This window comes from Pantherophis guttatus, chromosome 2, assembly GCF_059756535.1.
Source record: "Pantherophis guttatus breed Tessera chromosome 2, ASM5975653v1, whole genome shotgun sequence".
In the NCBI taxonomy this organism is placed as follows: Eukaryota; Metazoa; Chordata; class Lepidosauria; order Squamata; family Colubridae; genus Pantherophis; species Pantherophis guttatus.
Window position 1 is genome coordinate 117794803 of NC_142064.1, and position 13219 is coordinate 117808021.

At 41.9% G+C, this 13219-nt stretch overlaps 1 protein-coding gene across 1 annotated transcript; it reads right to left on the reverse strand.

The window, feature by feature from the left end:
• Positions 1-7997: 7997 nt before the first annotated feature.
• Positions 7998-11681, reverse strand: TREX2 (three prime repair exonuclease 2). Its single transcript, XM_034434257.3, has 2 exons — positions 11591-11681; positions 7998-8797 (listed from the first exon to the last, which is right to left on the reverse strand). Exon 2 carries the CDS (start codon positions 8793-8795, stop codon positions 8121-8123), a length of 675 nt encoding a protein of 224 aa, XP_034290148.2. The 5' UTR covers positions 8796-8797; positions 11591-11681; the 3' UTR covers positions 7998-8120.
• Between the last annotated feature and the right edge of the window lie 1538 nt (positions 11682-13219).

Below are 13219 nucleotides of genomic sequence, written 5' to 3' on the forward strand. Positions count from 1 at the left end.
CCGAGGGAGACCACTGTACCTCAGATAGCCGGATGTGAGTCCCTTTTTGTGAAGTGGGGTCATGGGGTGCAGATGGGTCTGTTGATCATGTACCTGGCTCCCTGCCACGTGACAATGACCCTGCCCGAACTCCTCAATGTTATAGCTGAGGTGGCGGCTGATACCCCCAGACTTGTGGTCATGGGGGATTTCAACCTGCCATCCATCGGTGAAACATCTGAGGTAGCTCGGGAGTTCATGGCTTCCATGACGGCCATGGACCTGATCCAAGTAATTCACGGCCCTACTCATATGGGGGGACACACTCTGGACTTAGTTTTTATCTCTGGTCAGTGGTTGAGTGGCCTTGATATAGGGGATGTAGATATTGAACCCTTGTCATGGTCTGACCACTCACTCCTTCGACTTGACTTTCTGACCGCCACACCCCGTCGCAGGGAGGCGGAGCTGACCAGGTGGTTCCGCCCCAGGCGCCTGATGGACCCTGATAGGTTCCAGATGGAGCTTGGGCCATTTCCTGAGACTCTAGCTCATGACTCGGCTGATGACCTGGTGGCCGCCTGGGATAGAGCGGCTGCCGGGGCTTTGGACCGGGTCGTGCCTTTGCGGCCTCTGACCCGGCACCGAACTCACTTAGCTCCTTGGTTCTCCGAGGAGTTGAGAGAGATGAGCGCTGGAAAAGATGCCTAGAGAGCGGTTGGAGGGCCAGTCGTTCCGAATCTGACTTGACACTGGTAAAGTCTCATATTAAGACCTACCTAGTGGCGATAAAAGCGGCGAAATCTAGCTATTTTGCCGCTCTTATCGCATCATCAGATAACTGCCCAGCCGCCCTGTTTAGGGTGACCCGCTCCCTTCTCCATCTGGGAGCGCGGGAGGACCCCTTGCAGGGCCGACCTGAGGATTTTGTACAGTATCTGGATGATAAAATAACTCAGATTCGGGAAGACTTGGCCGCCGACTGGGTTAGTTCAGACGAGATGACTGAGGCAGGCCTTGAGAGTGTTATCTGGGAGGAGTTCGATCCTGTGGCTCCCGAGGACGTGGACAGGATCTTGGGACGGCTGAACGCGACCACATGTTTATTGGACCCGTGTCCCTCCTGGTTGGTGCTGGCTTCCCGGGAGGTTACACGAGGCTGGCTCCAGGGGATTATCAACGCTTCTTTGAGTGAGGGTGTCCTGCCGGCCGCCTTGAAAGAGGCGGTGGTGAGGCCTCTCCTCAAGAAGCCATCCCTGGATCCGGCTGTTTTGGCTAACTATCGTCCAGTCTCCAACCTTCGCTTTATTGCGAAGGTTGTTGAGAGTGTGGTGGCGCGACAGCTTCCCCAGTACCTGGATGAAGCTGTCTATTTGGATCCGCTCCAGTCCGGCTTCAGACCTGGGTACAGCACGGAAACGGCATTGGTCGCGTTGGTGGATGATCTCTGGAGGGCCCGGGATAGGGGTTATTCCTCTATCCTGGTCCTATTAGACCTCTCAGCGGCTTTTGATACCGTCGACCATGGTATCATGTTGCGCCGGCTGGAGGGACTGGGAGTGGGGGGCACCGTTTTGCTGTGGTTCTCCTCCTATCTCTCCGACCGGTTGCAATCCGTGTTGACAGGGGGGCAGCGGTCGACCCCAAGGCGCCTTGTTTGTGGGGTGCCACAAGGGTCGGTCCTCTCGCCCCTCCTGTTCAACATTTATGTGAAGCCGCTGGGTGAGATCATCCGTGGTTTTGGGGTGGAGTTCCATCAGTACGCTGATGATACTCAGCTGTACATTTCCACCCCAGACCATCCCAACGATGCCTTGGAAGTGATGTCCCAGTGCCTGGAGGCTGTGCGGGTCTGGATGGGGAGAAACAGGCTTCGACTCAACCCTTCCAAGACCAAGTGGCTGTGGCTGCCGACGTCCCGGTATAGCCAGCTGACGCCATCGCTGGTTATTGGGGGTGAATCATTGGCCCCCACGGAGAGGGCCCACAACTTGGGTGTCCTCCTGGATGCACGGCTGTCTTTAGAAGGGCACATGACAGCCGTGGCCAGGGGGGCTTTTTGTCAGGTTCGCCTGATATGCCAGTTGCGCCCCTTTCTGGACCGTGACTCCCTACGCACGGTCACTCAAGCACTCGTCACCTCTCGTCTGGACTATTGTAACGCTCTCTACATGGGGCTCCCCTTGGGGTACACCCGGAGGCTCCAACTGGTGCAGAATGCGGCCGCGCGGGGGATTATGGGAGCGCCCCGTCGCTCCCATGTGACTCCTCTCCTGCGCGAGCTGCATTGGCTTCCAATGGACTTCCGGGTGCGCTTCAAGGTGTTGGTGATCACCTTTAAAGCGCTCCATGGCTTAGGGCCGGGGTACTTACGGGACCGCCTTCTGCCACCAATAGCCTCCCACCGGCCGGTTCGCTCCCACAGAGAGGGCCTCCTCAGGGTACCGTCGGCCAGACAATGCCGGCTGGCGACTCCCAGGAGAGCCTTCTCTGTGGTGGCACCTACCCTTTGGAACAATCTACCCCCAGAGATACGAGTGATCTCCGACCTCCGGACTTTTCGTCGGGCCCTAAAAACTTGCTTTTTTCAGTTAGCCGGTCTGTCTTGATTTTAGGGTTAGTTTTAAAATTTTGATATTGATTTTAAATTGACAAGTTTTAAATTACGGGCCAAATTTATTAATTATTTTAACTCCATTTTTAACTGTAAATGTTATATATAGATGTTTTTATTTTGGCTGTTCACCGCCCTGAGTCCGAAAGGAGAAGGGCAGTATAGAAGTTTGAATAATAAATAAATAAATAAATAAATAAATAAATAAATAAATAAATCAAATAAGAAAAATAGAGAAGCCCAAGCAAATACAGGTAGTCCTTGACTGACAGCCAGATTTGAGACCATAATTTCTGTTGTTAAGCAAAGTATTTATTAAATGAGTTACACCTAATTTTATGACCTTTTCACTAGTTGTTAAGTGAATCACAGCAGTTGTTAAATGAATCGTGGTCATTAGGTGAATCCAGCTTCTCCCATTGACTGCTTGTCTGAAGTCAGCTGGAAAGATTGCAAATGGTGATTGCATGACCCCCGGGACCTTGCAACCATTGTAAATACATGCTGGTTGCCAAACACCCAAGTTTTGATTAAATGACCATGTTAGTTAAGAACAGTTAAGTGTGAGGACTGATTATAAGCCACTTTTTTCAGTGCTGGTATAACTTCAAAAGGTCACTAAACAAATGATTGTAAGTTAAGGACTACCTGTAAGGCATTTTTGCATTTTCTGACCAAGGGACTTATGTTCTCCTTTTTGTTGCACAGTTTTGTCAACAGGACTCAGAGCAACCCTGGAGACTGTGAGTTAAGGACTGATGTATAAGGAAAAGCAATGAAAGATCACCAGAGTAAACAAGATCTTTAAAGCTTTGGCATCTGAGAGTCAAAAGTTTTTAACACCCCACAACTAAGTTTCTGTGCAATACCCTTCCTGTTCACTGCTCTGGTTCTGGGAAATGCCACCCATCCGCGATAACTTTCCTAACCAGTATGTTGTTATCATGAGTGACAAGCTGTACCCTGTTGATTCACAAGAGGAACATCTTAAATCTTCGCTTGTGTCATGCAGAAAAGATGTTGAGAAAATAATTCTTAAATGTGCAGGATTCCCACTCAATAAAATGTAACATATATTGTACACTTGTCCTGGAGGACATTTTATTAGAAGAAAGGGAGCCTGTTATAACTGGTAAAATAGCATGTAAGAGTAGGTATGTTCCATTTTAAATGGTTTCCTTCTTGCTAGTGTGGCTTCTCTTCATTTGTTCATCATTCAGTGAACAATTCCTCTGCCAAATTGCTTGTTCAGGGCAAGAACTACTTCCTTAATCTCAAACTCCAGAAAGTTATAGGTCAGAACATGCACAGGCAGATCCACCTCAAGCAACTTTTGGTGAAGGACAAGGTGGCCTTACTTCCTTTCCACCTCATGACAGGAGCTGCTTGGAGAGGTGACGAAACAGAGCATCACTGCTAGATAAAAAGCAGGCTTGCTTGAGGAGCGCAAGATGAAACATGTAGCATATCTCTCTCTGTAGCGCAGGGATGGGGAACTATGGCTCTTTTATGACCTGTGGACTTCAACTCCACTTGAGTTGAAGTTCACAGGTCATAAAGGGGCCATAGTTCCCCATCCCTGCTGTAGAGAATGCTATCTTCGGTGTGGGATGCTATCTTGTTGTGTAGCACATGCTCTGCTCAAACTTTGCTCCAGTTAAGTCCACATAAATCTAGTACCAGGGTCTCCAAACTTGGCAACTTTAAGACTTGTGGACTTCAACTCCCAGAATTCTGCTGGATGGTGAATTCTGGAAGTTATAGTTACAAATCTTAAAGTTGCTAAGTTTGAAACCGCTGACCTAGTACATGGCAGCCTATAGCTAAGGTAGGTTCTCAGAACTTGAGGACATGAGGGAGAAAATTTCAGAATAGGTCTATAAATCTTACCTTTCACTGCGATAATCTCAATTGGAAAAGTCAATCACAAATGTTTCCTAAAGAAAACAAATTTCTCTAGTCCACAGAGAAACTCTTGACATAAATGGGATTTGTACTACTTCCTGTTTTATCCTCACATGGCAATTGAAAGGTAGGTGAGAAGTGATGATCCCATCTAACTAACTGAACATCATAACTAAATATAGATTTGGGTATATATCTCTCCTGATTTTCTTAGCAAATTTGTTGTGTTCCTACAATTGTGTGAATAATTTCTTCAAGCAGGAAGTTTGTTGAAAATCAGCTTTAGTATTTCAGCATTTCCCCATAGTTATTTCACAGTATGTCATACCATAGTATTTTAGTGAATGAAGGAAAAAGTTTGGCAAGTATTGCTGTACTGTATTAAGAAAACTCCATACACAAGTTTACTTGAAATATGTACTTTCATTCATTTATTTTTTCCAGCAGTTAGTACACTAAAGTACCATATGCAATTTTCATACTACACAATGATTCTAAAGAATTCTAAAGAATTACCAATTTTTGAGATACATAGAGTCAAACAAACCCTTAAATTAACTAAGAATTGATAATTCATTTCAAAACCCATAGATTATTATCCATCCAGATACATTCATCTATTAAATCATATTCTATTAAAAAGTCAGAACAAATTGGAGTGTCACTATATAATTTGAGGAAAGTTTCACAGGTGAAGAACTGTTTCCCCTCCCCCCCTATGGTGTACAATTCAATCTATGATAGTTAAAAAGAAGGCAACTTTGCATGATTTTGGGACCAATTTATTGTATAAGCCCATGATGGCGAACCTGTGGCACGCAGAATAATAATTCCTACTGATGTCTTAGGCCGCATCCAAGGAGGTGTATCCCACACATTTGGAGAAGGTAGCAACGAAGCTGCATCTTCCAGCATGAGAGAGGGAGAAAAGTTTCTTTTAAGAAAACCTCTGCCAATTTTTTATAATTTTTTTAAAGAAAGTAAATTTTACTTTTTTTACTAGGTGTAAAAAAAATATATGTGGCCAATTTAATTAGGGGACAATTTTAAACTAACCAATTCACCAATTGTACCTTTCAGTCTCTGACTTCTTTTTTTACGTAACTGTGCATATATCAAATAAAGGGATTTTAAAAATAAAAAAATAAGAGAATAACAAAACAGTCCATCAAATGTAACTGATAATTAAGAGATAAACAAATAAGCAACAGGAAGTACTTCCTAGAACAACACATTTTGTTTACTTAGAATTTTTTTTCACAAGTTATTGCAAGCATGTGGGAGTTTAAATAAGTACTGTGCTAGGAAACTACTTCCTTATGCCAAAATTATTTAGAAATGCTACTTCCGTATTCATCAATACTTATTCATCACAATGAATAAGAAACTACATGCTGAGCACATTGTAAGCCACCCTGAGTCTTCGGAGAAGGGCGGCATATAAACCAAATTAAAAAAAAACATGGAAAAGAAACTACAAACTAACGATGTCAACAATAAATAAAGAAAACCTTTACAAAATGTTCTACAGATGGCATTTGCCACCAGCAAGAATGGCAAAGATGTTCCAAAACATATCGCCAGAGTGCTGGAAATGTAAACAAATACCGGGTTCCTATTACCATATGTGGTGGACCTGTCCAATGGCGAAAAAATATTGGGTAAAGATAAGGTGATTTGAAGAAATGACAACACAATAAATAGATCTAAAACCAGAATTGTTCTTACTTGGTATATTACTGGGAAAATACAATAAAAGAATTATATATTTAATATTATATGTGATAATGGTGAGAATTATGTACGCACAAAATTGGAAAAATTAAAATATACCTATAGATGAAAATGTAATAAAGAAAATATTAGACTATGCCGAAATGGATAGATTAACAATGAAAATTAAGGATAAAGAGGAAACAGAATACTATTTAACTTGGGACCTATTTTATAAATGGTTAAAAATAGAAGCAGAAGTTAGTAATTTATAATTAAGGATGATTAATAAAATAAATGCAAATGCAAATAAAAGTAAATATATATATAATCAAAAATACCATAAGCAATATTATTACTGGATTATATTTGATTGTAGATTAAATTTTATAGGGCGATTAGAAGGGAAGATTATATTGTAAGTATTATGAGAATAACGGTTATAATTATGGGGTATATAAAATTATGTGTATTCAAGAGATTTGATACAGATAGCACACTGCCAAATGGAAATGTTATGTATAACAAAGGAAAATATATAATAAAAATAATAATAATTTAAAAAGGCATTCAATAATTGAAGAACAGACACTTAACAACCTTACTTCAGGATACATTGTGGGGAGGGGAGTTGGCATTTGTATCCAGAGCAAATATAAACAATCCAAATCCTCAAAATTTAACATAGCTTCAATAAATAATGGAACTCTAGTGGCAGATTTGTTATCTAAAGCTTGTTCTTCTTATCACCAATAATTTATTTTCCTTCAGAGCACATAAAAAGGATTCCTGAAGTTTCCTTCCAAATATTTTCAAAATCCAGATCTGTCTCAAAGTAGATTTAAATATATGTCTTCAGGAGAATCCCTTTCCTTTAAAATTTATTTATTTATTTATTTATTTATTTATTTATTTATTTATTTATTTATTTATTTATTTTTTATTAGTTCAATTTTATATGCCGCCCTTCTCCGGAGACTCAGGGCAGCTTTCAATGCTTTAAGTAATAGCCTTCGTACTTTTGTATATACCTACTTAGTAGGGCTTTTTGGCCCACCCTAAGCGGTATTCTATTTTATACAAAGTCAAAAGCGGGTCCTCATTTTACCTACCTCGGAAGGATGGAAGGCTGAGTCAACCTTGAGCCTGGTGAGAATTGAACTCGCAGTAATTGTAGGCAGTTGGCAGCTAAGTGCTACTTTAACAGCAGTTTAAGGCTGCGCCACCAAGGCTCTTGGAAAAGTTGACTAAGAAACTGAAACACACATCTTTAAATTTTAGCCTTATGGCAACTATGTACATTATGCTCAAAAGTAATGATGAAAATTTGTAGAATTAGACAAAACTCCGTAAATGTGCAAATGAAAAGGAATTTCTAGGATCACGTGGCATTTCAGATTTGAAGAGCAAAATTTCATTGGGACCTTACACAGCATGTGTTGGCCACTTATTAAAGCAGCTGCATCTTCTCCCAGGATCAGACAGTTGCCACATGATCCCAAGTGTCACCCTCTTCAAGTCCAGATCGGCAGAGCCCACAAGATTTATTGGCACTCTAATTTATTGATATAGGTATTAGTATTAAAATCCTGAAAGTTAACTGCATTTTCCTTCCCTGTCTCTCTCCATGTTATACCAAAGAAAGTTTAGGCAGAATCAGATTGAGTTTCTTTCTAGTGTTCTCTTCCTGTTCCAGGCTTAAATCATGTTTTTCTAACTGCCACAGCATATCTTCTCCATGGTCCTTGCTGTGGTTTTCTACATCCAGGAAAGAAAAAGAGCTTGGTTTGTCAAGAACAAGTTTATAGGGTATGGTTTACTCAATAAATCATCATTTAAAAATCATGGTTCAATATAATGGAAGACAGGCAGTGATAGGATAATTCCCCCCCCCCCCCCCGGCCAGAGATCAGAATCTGTTTGAGTGGTGGAAATCCATAGGTTTAATTTCCCCCCACTTCTGGGCCCCATAGGTTGCCCAATGCTTCAGCACATTGGCCTTAGCAAGAAACACGAACAGAAGAGTAAGCACATCTCCTTCAGCTGTGTGGGCTCTCGATGGTTCCTCTCCGTAGAAGTACTGGTACAGATTTCCCAGATTATAGCTCAGGTTTGGCTCTCTAAGCACATTCTTCAAAGCCTGCAATGTGTCGAGGCATCCTGTATCTGCAGGTAAGTCAGTGCCTATTTGCAACAGTTCTTTACGCAGCAGGGGAAAGTCGAAGCGGAGACCATTGTGGGCCACTAAGCAAATGGGGTGAGCTTGCCGGTCTAAAAATCCTTTCAGGGTCTCCATCAAAGAACGGTTGATTTCCGGCTTGCAGTTCTGTTCTAGCTCTTGGTTGCTGAGCCCAGTTATAATCTGTGCACCCACAGTAAAAGGTTTCTGGGGGTTGATGCAGAGGGTCAGCTTGTCTATGATGCGAGGGAGCTGTAGTTCTTTTGTCTGTGGAGAAGGCTGCAGGGAAGATTGGTGAACAGCGAAGAGGCACAGCTCCGCTATGCATGGTTGGTCCCTGGGCAACCCGGTGGACTCAATATCAAGGAAAACAAAAGTTTGGTAGTAGTTCCAAGGTTCAGTCATGGCTGGCACAAAAAAGCAAAGCGTGTTAGAATCACTGTTAGCAACAATTAAGTGGCTTTATCAAGCATTGCTTCATCCACCAAGAACCTGTCTGGGTTGTATTCCCAAGTGCCATAAAGTGCCCCTGACTACTATCATCATCATCTGAAAAGACACGCCTCGCACTCAGATGTTCATATTAATGAATAATGCTCCACAGTCTGACACACAAAAGAGGAAAGTCATTGTTCAATTGTACAAGTGAGATTTCCCTTTAGGAACAAATCATGGTTTAATATTGCTAATGGCCTTCCTGTAAGGTAGGAGAAACTCATATCCATATTGCATTTTGACAAAACAGTCCATGTTGCCTAGTATGACCTTAATATTCTTTGCTCTAAACCAAGATGCCCAGAATTTTGTTATTGGTTCCTGTTATTGCCTTTCGTCCAGGACTCATGGTGATGGACACACAGCACTTCCTCTTATCAATTTTCCCCCATAACAACAACTCTGTGAAGGGGGTTAGACTGAGGGAGGGACACTGGCCTCAAATCACCCAGAGGGCTTTCATGCCTGAAGTCAGCCTCAAACTGGGTTCAACTCTATAACCACAAATCCAGGATGTCAACCGCTATATGACATGAATGTCTTCTCTGGACTAGAATTGAGGTTGTTTTTAAAACTGCATACATAGCCAGATAAATGTTCTTCCTCCTCTACATTTCATAAAGCAACTGAATGTTGCTGCTTCATGATAAACCTTTCATCATGCTCTGCCTACACAAGTTATGAAGTGACTTGTTTTCCAGTTCTGAATTTTTTTTTTGAGTAATTTTATTTCCAAGGCTCTGCATACCAATGAGTAGACATCTATTTTTAAAAAATTACAGAAGGAAAATGTACCAAAGGGCATTGCTCTACTTTCTGTTTCCTAAAGCTGAGGTGAGATTTTGAAAGTTCTGTGTTTTTTTTTTCAAACTTTACATCATAGTTTTTGTATGTTTTTTGTAACAGGAAATCATGACACAAGTTGTGATCAAAGGGGCTTCTAAGGCCATGAAAAAGAGGTTGTAATAATTTGCAGGCCAAGTTGCAAGTTGTCTTCTCCTGTCTTGAAGATACAGGATGCACCTCAGAGTCCAAATATTCCCCTCTACAGGCATTATAGGATGAGCAGATGCAAAGAAAAATGTTAGGTTATGATTCTATATAGTGAATAACAAAAATGCTGGGGTTAAAAATAAGTGGAGTGGATAAAACTTAGGAAACAAGAAATTTATAAAATTACAGGACAGAGAAATAAATTATCTTTGTCTCTCATATTACCAGAATTCTATTAATATACCGTAATTTAGAACACAGAACATGGAATGATAGGGCTGGAAGATCCTGTATCATTCTGGACAAATGGCTGCCCAGTCTGTTCTTGAAAACAGTTTTGGAGCACTCAAAACTTCCAGAGGTGAGCTGTTCCACTAATGTAAGTTTCACAATCAATAGCTTACAATATGCCATTGTCAATGACTCAAAAGAGGAAATATGAGCACTCCTTTGAATAGAAAGGCAGACAATAAATAAATAAATCTTGTTCTAAACAAGGTAAAACTGGATTCTAAATGGCAAGGCAAACAATAAGTGAGAAGTCCTCAGGTTCATGTTGTACTCTTACAATTACTACAGCTAGAACATCAGCTTGTAGGAATGGTCTAGAAAAGCGTTTTCAACCCATAAAGACTATTTCCATTATCCTGTTACTCTCCCAATCAGGGGAAATAATGTGAATTCTTTCAATGTGACATCTGCCAGCAATGCCCCTTTGGGTTCTTAAGTAGGCCAGACAGGGTAAACTTTGTGCAAAAGAATTAATGGACACAGGTTTCGCATCAGGACTCAAAACCAGAACCATGTTATATCAGAGCATTTAGCTCTCCTGGATCTTCCCTAGCAGACCTCATAGTGGCTAGTTTACAAAAGCGGGACTTTAACAGCACCATCAAGTGAGAAATGGTTGAACTCACATCAAAACGTTTCTAGGCAACCTTAGAAGGTCTCCACAAATACAATGAGTTTGTAACACTTCACGCTTGTTAACGGGTGAGATATTTGCAACCCCTCTCGCATATATCCTGCACCTACATAACCATCTATTTCTCCCCCTCCCCCCCAATTTAATTTTTTTTATTTCATTTGTCAAGAACACATTAGGTAATAAGTATAAACGTAGATTGGATACATAAAATAGATACAAATAGAGGAAAGATTAGGACAGGGACGGTAGGCACGCTGGTGCTCTTATGCAAGCCCCTTACAGACCTCTTAGGAATGGGGTGAGTTCAACAGTAGACAGTCTTAGGTTAAAATTTTGGGGGTTGTGGGATGAAATCACAGAGTCAGGTAGTGCATTCCAGGCATTGACCACTCTGTTGCCGAAGTCATATTTTGCAATCTGCAAAAAACAAATCCCACATCACCCTCGCACTCTCTGCATCCGATGAACTGAGCTGCAGTTCGCCAAAGCGGATGCTTTTAATAGTGTTGTCAGTCGTAACAGGTGTCATCCGACTCCTCCTGATTTTTACCCCCACAAACTGACCCGGCTCTCCTCCTGCAATAACTGGGGAAGAGTGTCCGATGGCTTGACACAACAACGCCCGTCAGCGCCACTGCCGTATTTCGGTCCTTCGCTTTTCAAACTCACGGAAAGGGGCAAAATGAAAAGGGGAAGCGTCTTTTTCCTCTCTCCTGAATAAGACAAAACATCTCCCCGGCTCACATGCTGGAAATGGACAGGAGAGAAGCGTTATGTATCTCACCTCACCGCGATTCTCCAGGCGCAGAAGCAGCAACTCTTGAACTCCCGGCTCGCTCGCTCGCTCTCTAGAGAAACTGAAAGCTTCATGCCCGGGCAAGTTCTGGACAAGATCCTCCTGTCCAGTGGGAGGGGCGAAGGAGATGGGAAGGGCAGTCTTTCCCAGCCCAGAGTCTGATGGGAGATGTAGTCTTTTCTGCTCAATGGAAGGTGTTCTTACAATTCGGCCTCCCTTTGTCCGCCGAAAGCTTCTGGAGGGGATGCGGCTTCTCCTGTTTCCTGGCGTCAAATCGCAAGGGCCCATTTTGAGACTAGACTGGGCTCATGGAGGATGCAACTAATACTGTAGTGTCGAAGCTCCGTTCGCAATATCTGGCTGGATTCATAGCCGGTGCCGGCAGAGGAAGACCACGAGAAGAGAAACGTTTAGGGCTGCCTACTTACCGTATCTGGTCCATAAAATTCTGGACGACCATCAAATGACAGCAAGGAGCTAAAGGTTTCTTTGTGTCTATGCTGCCATCGCGTGTCCTTACAGAGTGTTACGCTCAGATACTTAAAACTTCCTGATACAGATTGAAGGCCCTGAGCTGTGCAAACAGGGCTTGCCTTTCTTGTGTTCCCAAGTCATCTGGTAACTCTATCAGCACTTACTTTTCTTTAGAAAGTAATATAAACTTTCCCCATGTTGTCTGGACATTCCTGGAGATACAGTCCCAACATATTGAGTTGGGGAAGATTCATTAAACTGATTAGGTGTAATGTGTGAATAAATCAATATTTGCTAGACAAGTTGCTTATTTACTAACCTGATACAAGCAAAGAACAGCTGAAATATTTCAGTCACACCCAAAATCATGAGGAAAACTTCCCATTAATTATACCATACATTTTATTTTAGCCCAAGATTTTACATATTACACATTTCACTTGCTCTATCACCTCCAAATTATTCTCTTCAGGCTTATCGCTTATAAGATTTGGGAAAATGCATTATAAGCTGGAGAGGTCAAAACAAAACAAAATAATGCAAATCTAAATACATTTATTAAGAAATTAATCTTGCTGAGGCCAGTGAAGCTTATTCTCTTCAAGTAGATTGCAAGATTTGAACTTATTTGCTGGTAGACATGTAAAGGAATGTGTTATAAAGTAGAGCTGTTAGAATCAATTTCAAACAGGTCCTTCAGAGTTTAATTGAAGATAATTATATGATTGCCAGATTTATATACTGGTGCACCCCAAAGTATTGCACAACTTTCAGGATCTCCAGCACTATTGGCAATCTTGCATCAGTACAGCCCAAATTCTTTTGAATCCATCCTTATTTCATGATTTCTCATCAACTAATTAAGAATGTATCAATCTAAGAAAAGCTTCCCCAAATGTTTGCATGTTGTATTAAACTGGAGGAAACTGTAAAGTTGAACACTCCCCAATTTTAGCAAGTAAGATTGAAGACATAAGTTTAAGTAATACTTAAAAGATAAAGGTTCCCCTCGCACATATGTGCTAGTTGTTCCTGACTCTAGGGGGTGGTGCTCATCTCCGTTTCAAAGCCAAAGAGCCAGTGCTGTCCAAAGACGTCTCCATGGTTATGTGGCCGGCATGACTAAACGGCAAAGGCGCACGG

What these genes read in the sequence shown, in the direction of transcription:
- TREX2 (XM_034434257.3), bottom strand. Translation starts at nt 8,795, where the DNA reads ATGACTGAACCTTGGAACTACTACCAAACTTTTGTTTTCCTTGATATT.